This window comes from Ramularia collo-cygni (assembly GCF_900074925.1).
Source record: "Ramularia collo-cygni strain URUG2 genome assembly, contig: RCC_scaffold16, whole genome shotgun sequence".
Lineage (NCBI taxonomy): Eukaryota > Fungi > Ascomycota > Dothideomycetes > Mycosphaerellales > Mycosphaerellaceae > Ramularia > Ramularia collo-cygni.
The window spans coordinates 207,335-219,821 of record NW_019716270.1 but is presented as its reverse complement, the minus strand read 5'-3'; the positions used below and the strand labels follow the sequence as shown (position 1 = coordinate 219,821).

The 12,487-nt window shown below is 43.4% G+C and overlaps 2 protein-coding genes; one reads left to right on the top strand and one right to left on the bottom strand.

The window, feature by feature from the left end:
* Window positions 1-8,475: 8,475 nt before the first annotated feature.
* Window positions 8,476-9,159, top strand: RCC_08971 (uncharacterized protein; the record flags this gene model as incomplete). XM_023774216.1 has 2 exons in its annotated part: window positions 8,476-8,921; window positions 8,988-9,159. The coding sequence occupies 2 exons, from the start codon at window positions 8,476-8,478 to the stop codon at window positions 9,157-9,159; spliced, it is 618 nt and encodes a 205-aa protein (XP_023629984.1).
* A 1,133-nt stretch (window positions 9,160-10,292) lies between these two features.
* Window positions 10,293-12,326, bottom strand: RCC_08970 (related to ATP-dependent RNA helicase (Hrh1); the record flags this gene model as incomplete). Its single annotated transcript, XM_023774215.1, has 1 exon — window positions 10,293-12,326. One exon carries the CDS (start codon window positions 12,324-12,326, stop codon window positions 10,293-10,295), a length of 2,034 nt encoding a protein of 677 aa, XP_023629983.1.
* Window positions 12,327-12,487: the final 161 nt, after the last annotated feature.

Sequence of the window (12,487 nt, the reverse complement as noted above, 5' to 3'; positions counted from 1 at the left end):
ATCTATAACGTCTTCTACGTTACTCTATTAGAGCTATATTCTAGCCGGAAGAGTAAAGTATAAGAGGAGCGCATACTACTCGTAGTCGACGAGGATAGGTAGTAGGAGGTTAAAGAGATTCTTAATAAGAGGGTATAGAAGGGCAAAACGTTTTATTTAGTAAAGTAGCGTAGATAGCTATTAGAATATAACTAGTAGGAACCTAGTGCATATATTAAAGACTACGAAGCTCTCGATAGGTTCGAGGCGTAGGCTCCGCGCATACGTAGAGGCCGCGTAGTAAAAGAGGCTCGGAAGTAGAGCGGAGTAAAATAGAAGAAGAGTAATAAGAATTAAGTAGTTTTATTACGGTTAGACCTAAAGGGGATYACTTTATAGACTATACTATAAGATAGGCGCATACGCTACGTAAGCCTAGAGAACGCGCTAAGCACTCTACTCGAACTTATTCTCCTCCGCCTCGGACTCCTCCTCGAATAGCTCGTTTCTAGTAAGGGTAGCATCGAAGGCATTAGTAGACTACCCTATTATCTCTAACTACTATATAGACGGTTAGCATTATAGACGTATGCGAGAAGCAGGCGAGACACTTACGATACGACCGACTTAAGTAATAGCTATAAGATTGTTCGTTAAGCGAGTAAGATTAGGCGCCTYRACTACGCTGCTCTTACGCCGTATACCCGAGGTAGGCTCGTTAATACGGATCTAAGTATCTAACTTAACACTAAAGGTGTTTACCGCCGCCTTATAATTAGCTTCCTCCTAACTACCCTTCTGCTTAGTAGTATCTACTAGATTAAGCTCTTAGGCCGTAGCTATAACGCTATCGTAGCGTAGGCGCATCGCTACCGGCACGGGTTTATACTTATAATAATTGTTCCTTTAAGGGAAGTTAGCGCTACGTAAGAGGGGAGTAGGCGTCTCGAATAAGCRTTACTTACTTATAGTAGTCGTACTTACGCTTAAACGCGCTAAAGATAGCGTTATAGCGATAGCTAATACGAAGGTATACTAACCGCGTATAGCGGCGATAGGCCGTAGGCACCTCGACGGCGCGGCGCTTACTCGCCGACGCTTAAGCGGGAGTCGCCGGCGGGTTAGGTACGCGACGCTTACGAGGAGTACGTAGCGGTATAATAAAGAGTAGATATATAGAAGAGAAATCTATAAGGTAGAAAGAATGTTAATAAGGGGTAGTTACTAGGGTAGGTTACTTAGTAAACAACCTACTTAGAGATCTGTAGATATAAGACCCTTACGGATAGTAGCGGTAACGTATACGCCGCGTAGTAGGGGACTTATTAACCCTCTTATCGAGTAGCGGTCGTTAAGGGAATTAAACCCTCGCCCTTCTAGGTACGGCATTTAGCCTACTAGAAGGAGGATGAAGTTCCGAAAGCGGCTACTTCCTATATAGCTAGTTTAACTAGCCGGCTTTTATATAAATAGCCCGAAGGTTGCTTAGAAAATAGGCACTTTACTATATAGAGTCTACGGACCCCGAGCGCGACGTATGCGACGCGCGCGCGCCTCTATTCCTAAGCCCCGAACTAAGGCTAGTTCGTATAGGGGGAAGGAGGTAATTGTAAGGGCCGTATAAGAGCCCTTATAATAATAGGATTAATAGAGGTAGCTAGATTAACTAACCTTAGAAAAGGGAGTACAATGTAACCTAACTACTTAGCGTAGGCTTAGCGTATGCATAACTCCTGCGTATAGCGCACATTTAACCTATAAGAATTAGTCTTATCTCTAATCGAGTAATTACGGGTGTCTAATACATTGCTACATCTTTACCCTTATACTTTCTTCGAGCGTTACTACTTTAGTATCTTATCTAGATCGTCTATCGTAATATAGTATCTCGCGATAACGATAGTAACTATAAACTTAATTAGTACGGTTACTATCGTTAATATAGCTATAAGGACCTTATCCTTAGACCTCTTACTTAGTAGTATATTACTAGCGTAGTACTCGTGCTTTAGTAGATTCTTTACCCCTTCCTCTTCGATCTTCGCTTAACGTATCTTCGTAGCCTTTATACCGGTTAGGCGTATAGTCTATAGGAGGTCGCCGTAGTTATGCCCTCTAAGAACTTTATCGTCTAATATCTTAATATCGTTATTAGAGAGTTCGATAATAATCGACTTTATTAGGTCGCGGGGTGTTTAGGGTATAGCGGTAGCCCGTATAGTAGGTCTCGAGGAGGATTCCGGTAGTATAAGGTTATAGTCGTTATAGAATAGGCACTTCTTATCGTTAGGTATATATTTAACGTAATTAAACTACGGCCGAGCTAGGCACATCCGCTTCTATAGTTTCTTTGCTTTCCCTTTCCGAGCTATCTATATAAAGGGTTAGTATAAAGGAGATCGACAGATAAGGCGTTAAGTTTATACCTATAAGGCGACTATATCCGTACGTAGAAGGAAAGGGAGTATAATAGCGAAGTCGTCGAGGGCTAGAATATAGCAAAAATCGGAAGAATRATCCTATAATAGAAGGATTAGATTATACGAGATGTTAAAAGTATCGGTTATTATACGGTTGTTATAAGGTTATTATAGAGATTATAGCCGAGGCTCTATAAGCTAATCCGGAGATTATACCTAGTAAAGAAGAAGACTCGTAGAGTACTCCGAAGTGCTTTAGTACTATTATACTAGTTAATTATTACTCCTCGTCTAACTAGTAATCGACCTCTAACTCTTTGTCTTCGTAGTCTTACTCCTACGTAAGATCTTCCGCTACTACTCCTTCGAGTGCCTACTTAAGCTCCTCGCGCGAGAAATCGTTATCGTAATAATCGCGAAACGTCCGTATAATCTCCTCTAAGTCTACCTAAAATCCCTCCTACTTCCTACTACCCCGGGGGATTGCCGTCTCGATTAGCGTATCCTCTAGAACTATACGAAGCTCTTCTACTAGGTTTTAGTACGCTATCTAGTATTAAGGCATTTCTATATCTAGTATAAACTTATACGAGCTCGGCCGGCCTTTTAGGAAGCTCCGTTTCTTTAATATACTCGAATATAGATTAAGCATCTTTATAGGAAGGTATTCGCGATTATTTATATACGAATATTAGTAATAACTTTATACTAAACATCCGTATAAACATACCCTACTTCTTATATATATCTATTAAGCTATCGATATACTATTTATCGATAGGATATTTAATACTTAGCCGCCCCTCCTACGCTGCCTTTTTATACCGTTAGCTTAGTATACCCCCTCGTATATACGGCCTATTAGACTACGATCGAACGCTATAATAGTTCTACGTATATATAAATAAAGCTAGCTCTACCCGCATAATTAGCGTATAGATATACTTTATAGCTATACGGTCGGCTTTCTTAGCCTTATAGAACTACCCCTTCTTCTTAAGCATAGTAAAGTACATCTATAACCTAGGTTTGTTAGCACTTCCCGTATAATTAGGATAGCGTATAACGGGAATATTTAAATGTTCGAATGTTCGATAATATTGTTTTACTTATATACTACTGCTTAAACCTCCCTCTCGTTAACTAGCCCTACTACGACTTAATACGAACATTAGTCGTACTAGTTCTAAATACAAAGTAGCGGCGAAAACGTGTTTTATACCCGCGAACGATCCTTACGTGTTAATACTAAGTCTACGTAAGAAGAAGGGTTTCCTTTCCCTTATCTATACGGATAATACGGGGGACTCGCTTATATTCCTTAGCAGCCTTTATAAAGCCTAATAGTACGGAAACTATTATACGGGCGGATAGACTAAGGTACGTATATAAAACGTATCGCGTATCTACATCTATCGCCGCGTAGATTTAGAAGCCGTAGTCCTTAAGCTTATAATATGCATCTATACTCTAGACTATATCCGGACTAGGGGTAATATACTTTTCGCGGCGCCGTACGAACTTCGAGGCCMTATTATACGGACTAGTAGGATATACCTCGCGAGCTATCTCGTAGAGTCGCTTCCTATAAAGGTATACTATTTTAGTACTAGGTAGAAACCCCTTTCCTCGTAAAGGGCATATATGCACTTACCTTCCGAGAGCGAGCCTCGTTCTATCCGTTATACGGAAGTATATTTAAAGCAAATTTATACTATATAACCTAAGACGTAAACGATCGATTTCCTTCCTTACTATCTTTTTATACTCTTCTTCGCGCTTATAAAACTCTACTTCCCGTAGTTGTAGCTTTATTCCGATACTCCTCCTTAGCCGTATAAAGGTATCCGGCTTTATCGTAAAGCCCTCGTCCTTTAACGTCTCTATAATATATACGTTAGGTAGCTTTTCGAGGTAGAAGAGTTTAGCGATTTATATTCGGAGGTACGGATTATTATAGGTATCGCTCTTTAACGCCTATCGAGGCTCGCCGCCGTTATTTACGATAATTATACGGATAGTACGTTTAGAGGCCGTAAGGCCTTAGGAACTTAGGTAGGCTTAGATATCGGCAATACTTACGCTATTATTCTAGAGCTCTACGAGCTTAGGATATAGGTCGAGGGGAACTATAGGTAAGCGGCCTATTTTAAATACCGCGCGTATAATGTAGGAGAACGTTAATAGGAAAAACGATAAATAGAATAGGTAGTAAGGGAAGCCTCGGTTAGAAATTTTAGAGGAAGGGTTCGGGTTAGGGTAGTATAATTTTTAACAAAAGTAGGTACGATAGAATAAGTATATATTATTAATAGAATATAGTTGTACGGGCGTGTTAAATATGCAAAAGATAATAATAGATGCCGAGATAAGTAGCAAGATAAGTCGCAAGTTATAAAAATATATAAAGTAGTCTCTTATACTCCTAGACTATACTTACGCTCTAAATAAAACTTCTTACGCCTAGAACACCCCGTATAAAAGTAGGCCTCCTCTACTAAATTACTCCTACTTCCCTAATAACTCCTACTTGCCCGACGATCTCTCTACTTTGCCCGATAATCTCTCTACCTTACTTATACTTAACTATTTCTATACGCTTATAGGGTGCTAAACGCCCGGACCTCGTCTGCCGAATTATACGCTCTACGGGAGCTACTAGATCGCTATTTCTATTATCCTAGTAGTCGCGGACGTCGAAGCTATACGCCTTATCTTAGAACTTATAGTTACTATAGATATTATAGAAGCTCTTCTTTAAGACTACGCACGACTTTTCCCGTTAGCTTTTAATATAATTGTACGGGCTAGGATAGTATACTATAAAGTGTCGAGGCTAATCCTAACACCGCTAATACTACTTATCTCGATCTATCTCCTTACTATTACTATCTACGCCCCGCTTATCCGGATATATTATACCGCTATTATATTATTAGCGGTTATACTCCTACGATTTCCTAGATAGATTATACGAACCGGCTCTAAATTAATATAGCGTTAATATAGCTATAACGATTATAAATCTAAGTCGCCGGATCGAATGTCGTAAGCCGAGTAGGGAATTAATAGCTAGCCTTATCTTCTATTAGCTTAGTCTGCTCCTTATTTAGAGTAAAGCTAGCCTCCTTAAGCTATTTATACGGGTTAGCACTATAGCTAAAACCATTTATTTATTACCGTAGCTTTTTACCTTATTTTTCCGAGCATCGAGAGTTCTTATACTACTAGTAGGACTACTATCGAGTAAGAGTAGGTTAAATAGGGGTTTAGGCGGCATCGTCGTAGCGAGTACTAATTATACGGGATATAAAGGGAGGAAGGAGGAGGAGGGTAGATATTAAGTTATAGTAGTAGTAGGTATTATAGTTGTAGTTAATATTAATAGAATAGAAGTAATAAGAGTCGACTACGAGTAGGTAAGTAAATATAGTAAAGCGTCGCGCCTGCTATTAATTACCTATACAAACTATTAATAGACCGCGCGCGTAGTTATTTGCTTATACTTCTACGTACGTAATTACTTACTTTGCCGTAACTAAAAGCTAAACATATAATATAACATATAACAAACTATATACGATTAAGCGTCCTTCTCCGTTTCTAAGAGGTAATAGAGGCCGTATAATATATTAAAAGTAAATATTAAATAGAATAGGAGAATAAAGTAGAGATAAGAAATACTTACCTATATAGGTAGGAGCTAAAATATCCTAAATATCCTAAGGATATTTAGGATTTCTAAATAGAAACTCGTAAAAGAAATTATACTACCTAAAGCTTACTTCCTTCCTTCCTTCGATCTACTCCGAGACCGAGACTTAGACCTCTTATCCTAAGTAGTTCTCTTCTTATCCTAGCCTAGCCTTAGCCCTATCGACTAATCCTTATAATACGAACGAGTTCGTATTATACTATCCTACGCTTTATATAAATCGCCTTTATACTAGCTAGGTCCCTTATAGGTCTCTCTCTCCTTTATAAACGTATCGCTCTACTAGTAGGTATTTTTACAACCCCTCTAGATATAGCTAGCGTAGGTAGAGTTAAGAAATCCCTCCTAGACGACGTATTCCTTTTCCCGTTAGTATTAAAAACATTTGTACTAGCTAGAAAAACATACTACGAATAGTCCTAAGCTAGGTAGTAAGCCCGTATTATCGTTCTTATTAATTTTTTGCTCGTAATCCTTATACTTATCTCCCTTCGCCTTAATTTTGCTACTACGACATTATTAGTATATCTCTACTCCTATAATTTCTTAAATAGATTATACGAACCGGCTCGTAACTAGGAAGGCGTTAATGTAATTAGGGCGATCCCGAATATTAAAGATCTATTTAAATAGACTATCGTAGTAGGAGATATATTACTTTGCCTTAAAACCTATTATGTACGTCTAATCCGCGCTAAGAGTAAAGCTAGCCTCCTTAAGCTATTTATACGGGTTAGCGCGGTTACTAAAGAGTTTTATTTTTAACTCCTACCCTATCCTTATTTAGTTTAAGATACGCGTAGTCGCCGATATTATCTAGGTTATCTAAGTCGGTCGGGGGGACGGCGACACGCTAATACTCGTAAAGGTCTACGCATCTAGGTAGTAACGCGGTTATTACTAATTATACGGGGTAGTAGGGAAGGAAGGAGGAGGAAGGTAGATATTTAGTAGTAGAAGTAGTAGGAGATGTAAAAGTAGATATTAGGAAGCGATAAGAGTCGACTATATATAGGTAAGTAAATATAGTAAAGCGTCGCGCCTACTATTAATCACCTGTATAAATAGCATTACTCCTAAAAGTAATGCTATAACTACCTTACTATTATTTTTAATGCCTTACTATATTACGCGGTAATTACTTAAGAAAAGATTAATATAAGGCAATTATATACTAGTCTTATGCGCACATTCGATCACGCTACTTAATTATTATTATACGGAGTTTATTAATTATTGCCGAGGTTACTATACCCCCTGCTGCTAGTATTGCGCTATTACTTCAAAGTTTTGTTGCAGAGATCTCCGTAAAAGCGCACCGTAGCCGACACATWTCTCCAGACGAACTTCCATGCTATGATGTTAGTCTTCTTTCCCCTACTAACTGTCAATAGCATGATGCCTCAAGACGGCTACTGATCCGTAGCAGGTACATCCTTCTATCTACACACGCTTCGACCAAGTCTTAACAAGCCACAATGGCCAGAATGCAAGTCTGTGCTTCCGCCCAGTTCCACCTGACACTTTCTCTGCACCGTTGCAGCAGCAGCCGCATACGTTGATGAGGACAATGCTGGCAGGCAAGTCTTCCTCTCATTTTATGTGCCTGGACCGAATAAAGCGGTCCAATGTTCATCYCATGTTCTGTCTTGGAAGCCGGTGGATCTAGGCTTCCAGCAACGTGGTGGTGGATCTTCGAGACACCATCGTGTACATACAGATGGGAGGCCATCTCAGCCATCTCGGATGCTGCCGCTCACCAAGGATGGCCGCACTCAAGCCCTGCCGTGAGATGAAGGACAGTTGTGCCATATTAGCACGAAGGAATCGTTGCCTCGCTAGCGCGAAGGAATTAGCGCCTGGAGCGAATGACTTCACAGATGCTTTGCATGCTCCCTCACGTTGGCCAAGTCTGTCGAGCTACCAGGTCGCGGGAGGGTGAGTATCTTCTAGAACTTGGTCCAGGTGCGCAGCGAGTGCCTCATCGATGCTTGACTTCGGAAGGATGTAAATTGTCCGGCAGGATCACCTCCGTCTGAGAGCTGCTAATTCCATGCGCTATTTGTTGGCTTATCTCCAGTCTCGTCCTCCAGTCTCGTCCTCCAGTCGAGCCGCGACCAAACACAGACGGTGCCTACGCCTCGTTGATATCAGAACAAGATTTTGATCCCTAATCCTGCCCGCACCATGCAGTTCATAGTGCTGCCAAGTCCAGGGCTTTCCACATGCCCTGCCTTTTTGGGATGGCAATCGAGGATCATTGAAGGGATGAGTTGAGAGGCCAATGTCATAAACATGAACTCGACGATAGATGCGGCCCACCATTGCTCTGATGGTTATCTACAAGTATGCAGCGTTTCCATGCCCTTGAGAATCAATCCAAACCACACCAACATCATCACCCACAACAAGAAAACACTTCCACACCTCAGAATACAGCATCGAACAATRGCCGTCATCAAAACCCTCATCGGAGTGGCCCTCCTGGCGATTTCAGTCCAGGCTAGGGACCCGACCTGTCTTACAGGCAGTCGAGGCGCCCCCTACAACAAAGCGCAGACCGTCACAAAGGACGGCCGCATCTATTCCCTTTGCTACAACGCCGGTGGCTCCGCGTCCAACGCAGCGACCCTCGACCAGGCCTGGATCTGGGACGTCGATGCCATCCTACAGCGTCGCGTTAACGGCGGTGCCTGCTGCATCGACTGCCTTCCCACGGCCCAAGGCGATGGATGCACCGGAAGCTCGGGAATTGGCGACATTGATGGTTGTATTATCGGCAAGAGTAGCCCACCTCCTTTAACCCAGTAAGCAGGATCTCCAGTATCATTTTTTGATGTTGATGTGTGTACTAACAATTTTGATGCTTTCAGAGCCGAGAAAGATATTTTCCTTGATCTTCTCAAAGATCTTGTTTACAAGAACACGAAGATCAAGCCTCTCGATGGTAGTGGCTACTACAGTCCCGCCTTCACGATTGACAAGGCCTCCAATGGCGTTCGAGAGGTTACCTACAACGTCTTTGGAAAGAAGGACAAGTGTTGATTGTCCTATGAGGGACGCAGAGAGGGTGGAGGGGGAGGAGTAGGATCGTGATTTGGAAGACTTGGAAAACCGAGTGGGGATGGAATTTTGGCTATCAAATCGGTGGTACATGGACGTATTGCGACTTCCGAATGTCAAACATCTTCTCTCACCAACTCAAATAAACATGGAAATATCGTGTCTTCGTTGGAGGCGTCACACTGGGATAAATCTAATCCTGACCAGCTCTTTCTCTCTCTCGTTGTTCCACTGCTCACAGCGTCCGAACTCTTGGCTAACAAGGCCTGAAAGATCCGAGAAGCAACCTCCAGCGGTCCACCCAAGCCATGATGGTTCAATATAGTACACTGGTAAGACCTGTTGAACACACCATAAACTTTTGCCCGACTCACACCAGAATGCTCAAATACAGTCAGTGGATCATTGCAGCATATCAAGCGAGTGTAATCATTCCTCCGGCGGAGCAGACTGGAGATGGAAGATTGGTGATCAAAAACTGGACCAAACGCTGTACATCACGCCTGGTGGTGTTCAGGACGTGTACGAACTCGAATCTCGTGGAGCGGCTAAAATTCTACTCAATGGTGCAGGTATCGACTGATGACTACCACATCCCTTCCATGTATGCATATCATCCTCATCGCGCCACAGATTTTCTTTTCCCGGACTACTGCTACTTCGACGGCCAGGCTTACATCCCTGATGTTAGGGTATGGATCTTCTGAAACCATGGCGTCCTGTACCCTGAAATCAGCCTCCTCTCAGGGACTGGTACTACATCGTGCTATCATCCGAACTTGGCAGTATCGAATGATGGCCCAGCGGAAGAGCATTCGAATTGGTGTTGAAGCTTGACGAGGGACTTTCTGCTGTGCTCGACGTCTTTCCACAATTTCCGTGGGAAGGATTCAGCAAAACGGGAATTTCCCAATGATTTAAGTAGGGAAGATTTCTTGACACTGGGAAGTGTAGGGCGCCCTCTTCGATCCTCCTTATTAGACTCTCCATAGAACAGCTGCTTGTTATATTTATACCTACCTCCCTATCCACGAGAAATTTCCATCGATTCAATACTCCAAGCAGAAGCGGCGATTCCATGTTTCCATGAGCCTTGAAAAATCCCGCCGTCCTATTCAAATAATCTCCTCCAACCACTTAAGCTGAAAAGCACTAACGCCTCTAGCATAAGTTTTATTAGTATAAACAAACTCATTGTACAAAACCGCCTCGACTTTCCTGCCAAGCAACACACTACTCGGAAAAATAGCCAGCGTATGATTCCCGTCAAAAGTTTTATAACTTTTATCCGGACACAGACGAGCGATACGACTCGGATATGAGACGCGCAGGAAACATTTCAGAATATTCTCCTGAGTTGCTTCATCGGCTGCTAACCGCACCGTGGGTTTGGCGAGTAAGTGTTTGCATTGGGCGGTGAGTTGCTTTCGCACGTCCATGACGCTTCGCATGGCGCGGTGAGAGACCATGTGGTCGTATGCCCAGCGTTTGCGATCCGAGGTTTCTGCGGCGTAGGCTTGCACGGTGGCTAGGAGGGTGAGATGGTCTCCTTGTCGACGGTGGAGTTGTGAGCGAGCTTCTTGGGCTTTTTCGCGAGCTTCTTCTGTGTCGACGTGGATGAAGATGTTTTCTTCGCTGAGACACGCTACGATGTCAATGACTTCTAGCAGACAGTCTCTGTCCGGTCGAGCGGCTTCCAGGAGGACTCGTGCGAGTGAGGGCGTAAGTGGTAGACGTGCGGCTTTGTGTCCAATCTCGGTGATGCTTCCGTCACTCTCATTCAACAGGCCAAGTCTGCATAGCTGTCTCAAAGACTTGTCAATGGCTTCGTCAGCCGGAGGCGTGAGCAAGGGAAAGCTGCGCACGTCCTCGACACCTCTTGCTTTCATCTTCAGCAGTGCGCTACTGAGATCACAGCGTAATATCTCCGGCTTCATATCCTTCTCCAGTCCCTCATAGCCCTGCTCTGTGAATAATCGGAAGCACTGTCCAGCCTGCTCTCTGCCCGCACGACCTTTTCGTTGATCCGCCGAAGACTTTGAAATGGGCTTGACGAGAAGCGAATCCAGCCCGAGGCGATTGCGAAACTCCTTGATCTTCACTCTACCAGTGTCTATGACAAATTTGACGCCAGGGACTGTCACGGAAGTTTCGGCGATGTTCGTAGATAAAATGACTTTCCTCGTGTTGGGTGGCGCTCGCTCGAAGATGCGCTGCTGGTCTACTTGATTCAACGCTGCGTATAGTGGCAGRACAAGCATCTTTGGAAAGTCCGTGGTCAGATTTTCCGCAAACTCTTCTACCTGCTTCTTCAAGCTGTTGATTGGCTCCTGTCCTTCGAGGAATACCAAGATATCACCAGGCATGGGCTCCTTGCAGTGAATTTTGAAGATGCGCTGGAGAGCATCGTCGAAAACGTCCTTGGCAGGCTCACTGAGGTAATCCAGTTTGACAGGGTACTGTCGTCCTTCCACATGACACTGCGCCACCTTTGCCGTGTCTTGGAAGAAGGTGGAAATGCTCTCCACATCCGCTGTCGCACTCATGATGACAACTTTCAGCGGATTATCAACCCTCCTTTCATCGTTGAGGAGGCCCTTGAGAAATCCCAAAAGCAAATCGACATCCACACTCCGTTCGTGCACTTCATCCACGATGATGCAGCTATACTGCTTCATACTCGAATCCCGTAGCATTTCCTGCAAAAGCATACCTTCGGTCAAGTACTTGATCTTCGTTCCAGCGCTCGTATTGTCGTCAAAACGAACACTGTACCCGACTTTGCTCGCCGGACTTGCTGATCCTAGAGGAGACCCCATTTCCTCGGCGACACGCCTGGCCAGTGTTATAGCAGCCACCCTACGCGGTTGCGTGACAGCGATCTTGCCGAGACACCATGGTGATTCGAGTAGGAATTGAGGAACTTGGGTAGACTTTCCAGAACCTGTTTCTCCGGATAGTACCAGTACGTTGTTCTCTCGGAGGGCAGCGCGGATCTTTTTGGCTTGGCTCCAGATTGGAAGCTGCTTGCGATTCTCCAGTAATTTGATCTTCTTCACTGCGAGGGCATTGTTTTTGTTTGGTTTGTGCTCGAACTTTCGCTTCTTCGGGTTTTCGGTTTCCATGCTTGTTGTTGACGTTGTTGCCATTCTTGGATTGTGACGTTGAAGCTGAAGTTGGACATCTTTTTCTCAATGCTTAGTCATTTATTCTCCGAAATTGAAGGTTGCATGTACCTAGTGAATCGACAACAGTGCTTGTTAACATTTATCAAAGCAGTCTTGCAGACAGGTGAATCTCTTTTTCGAGA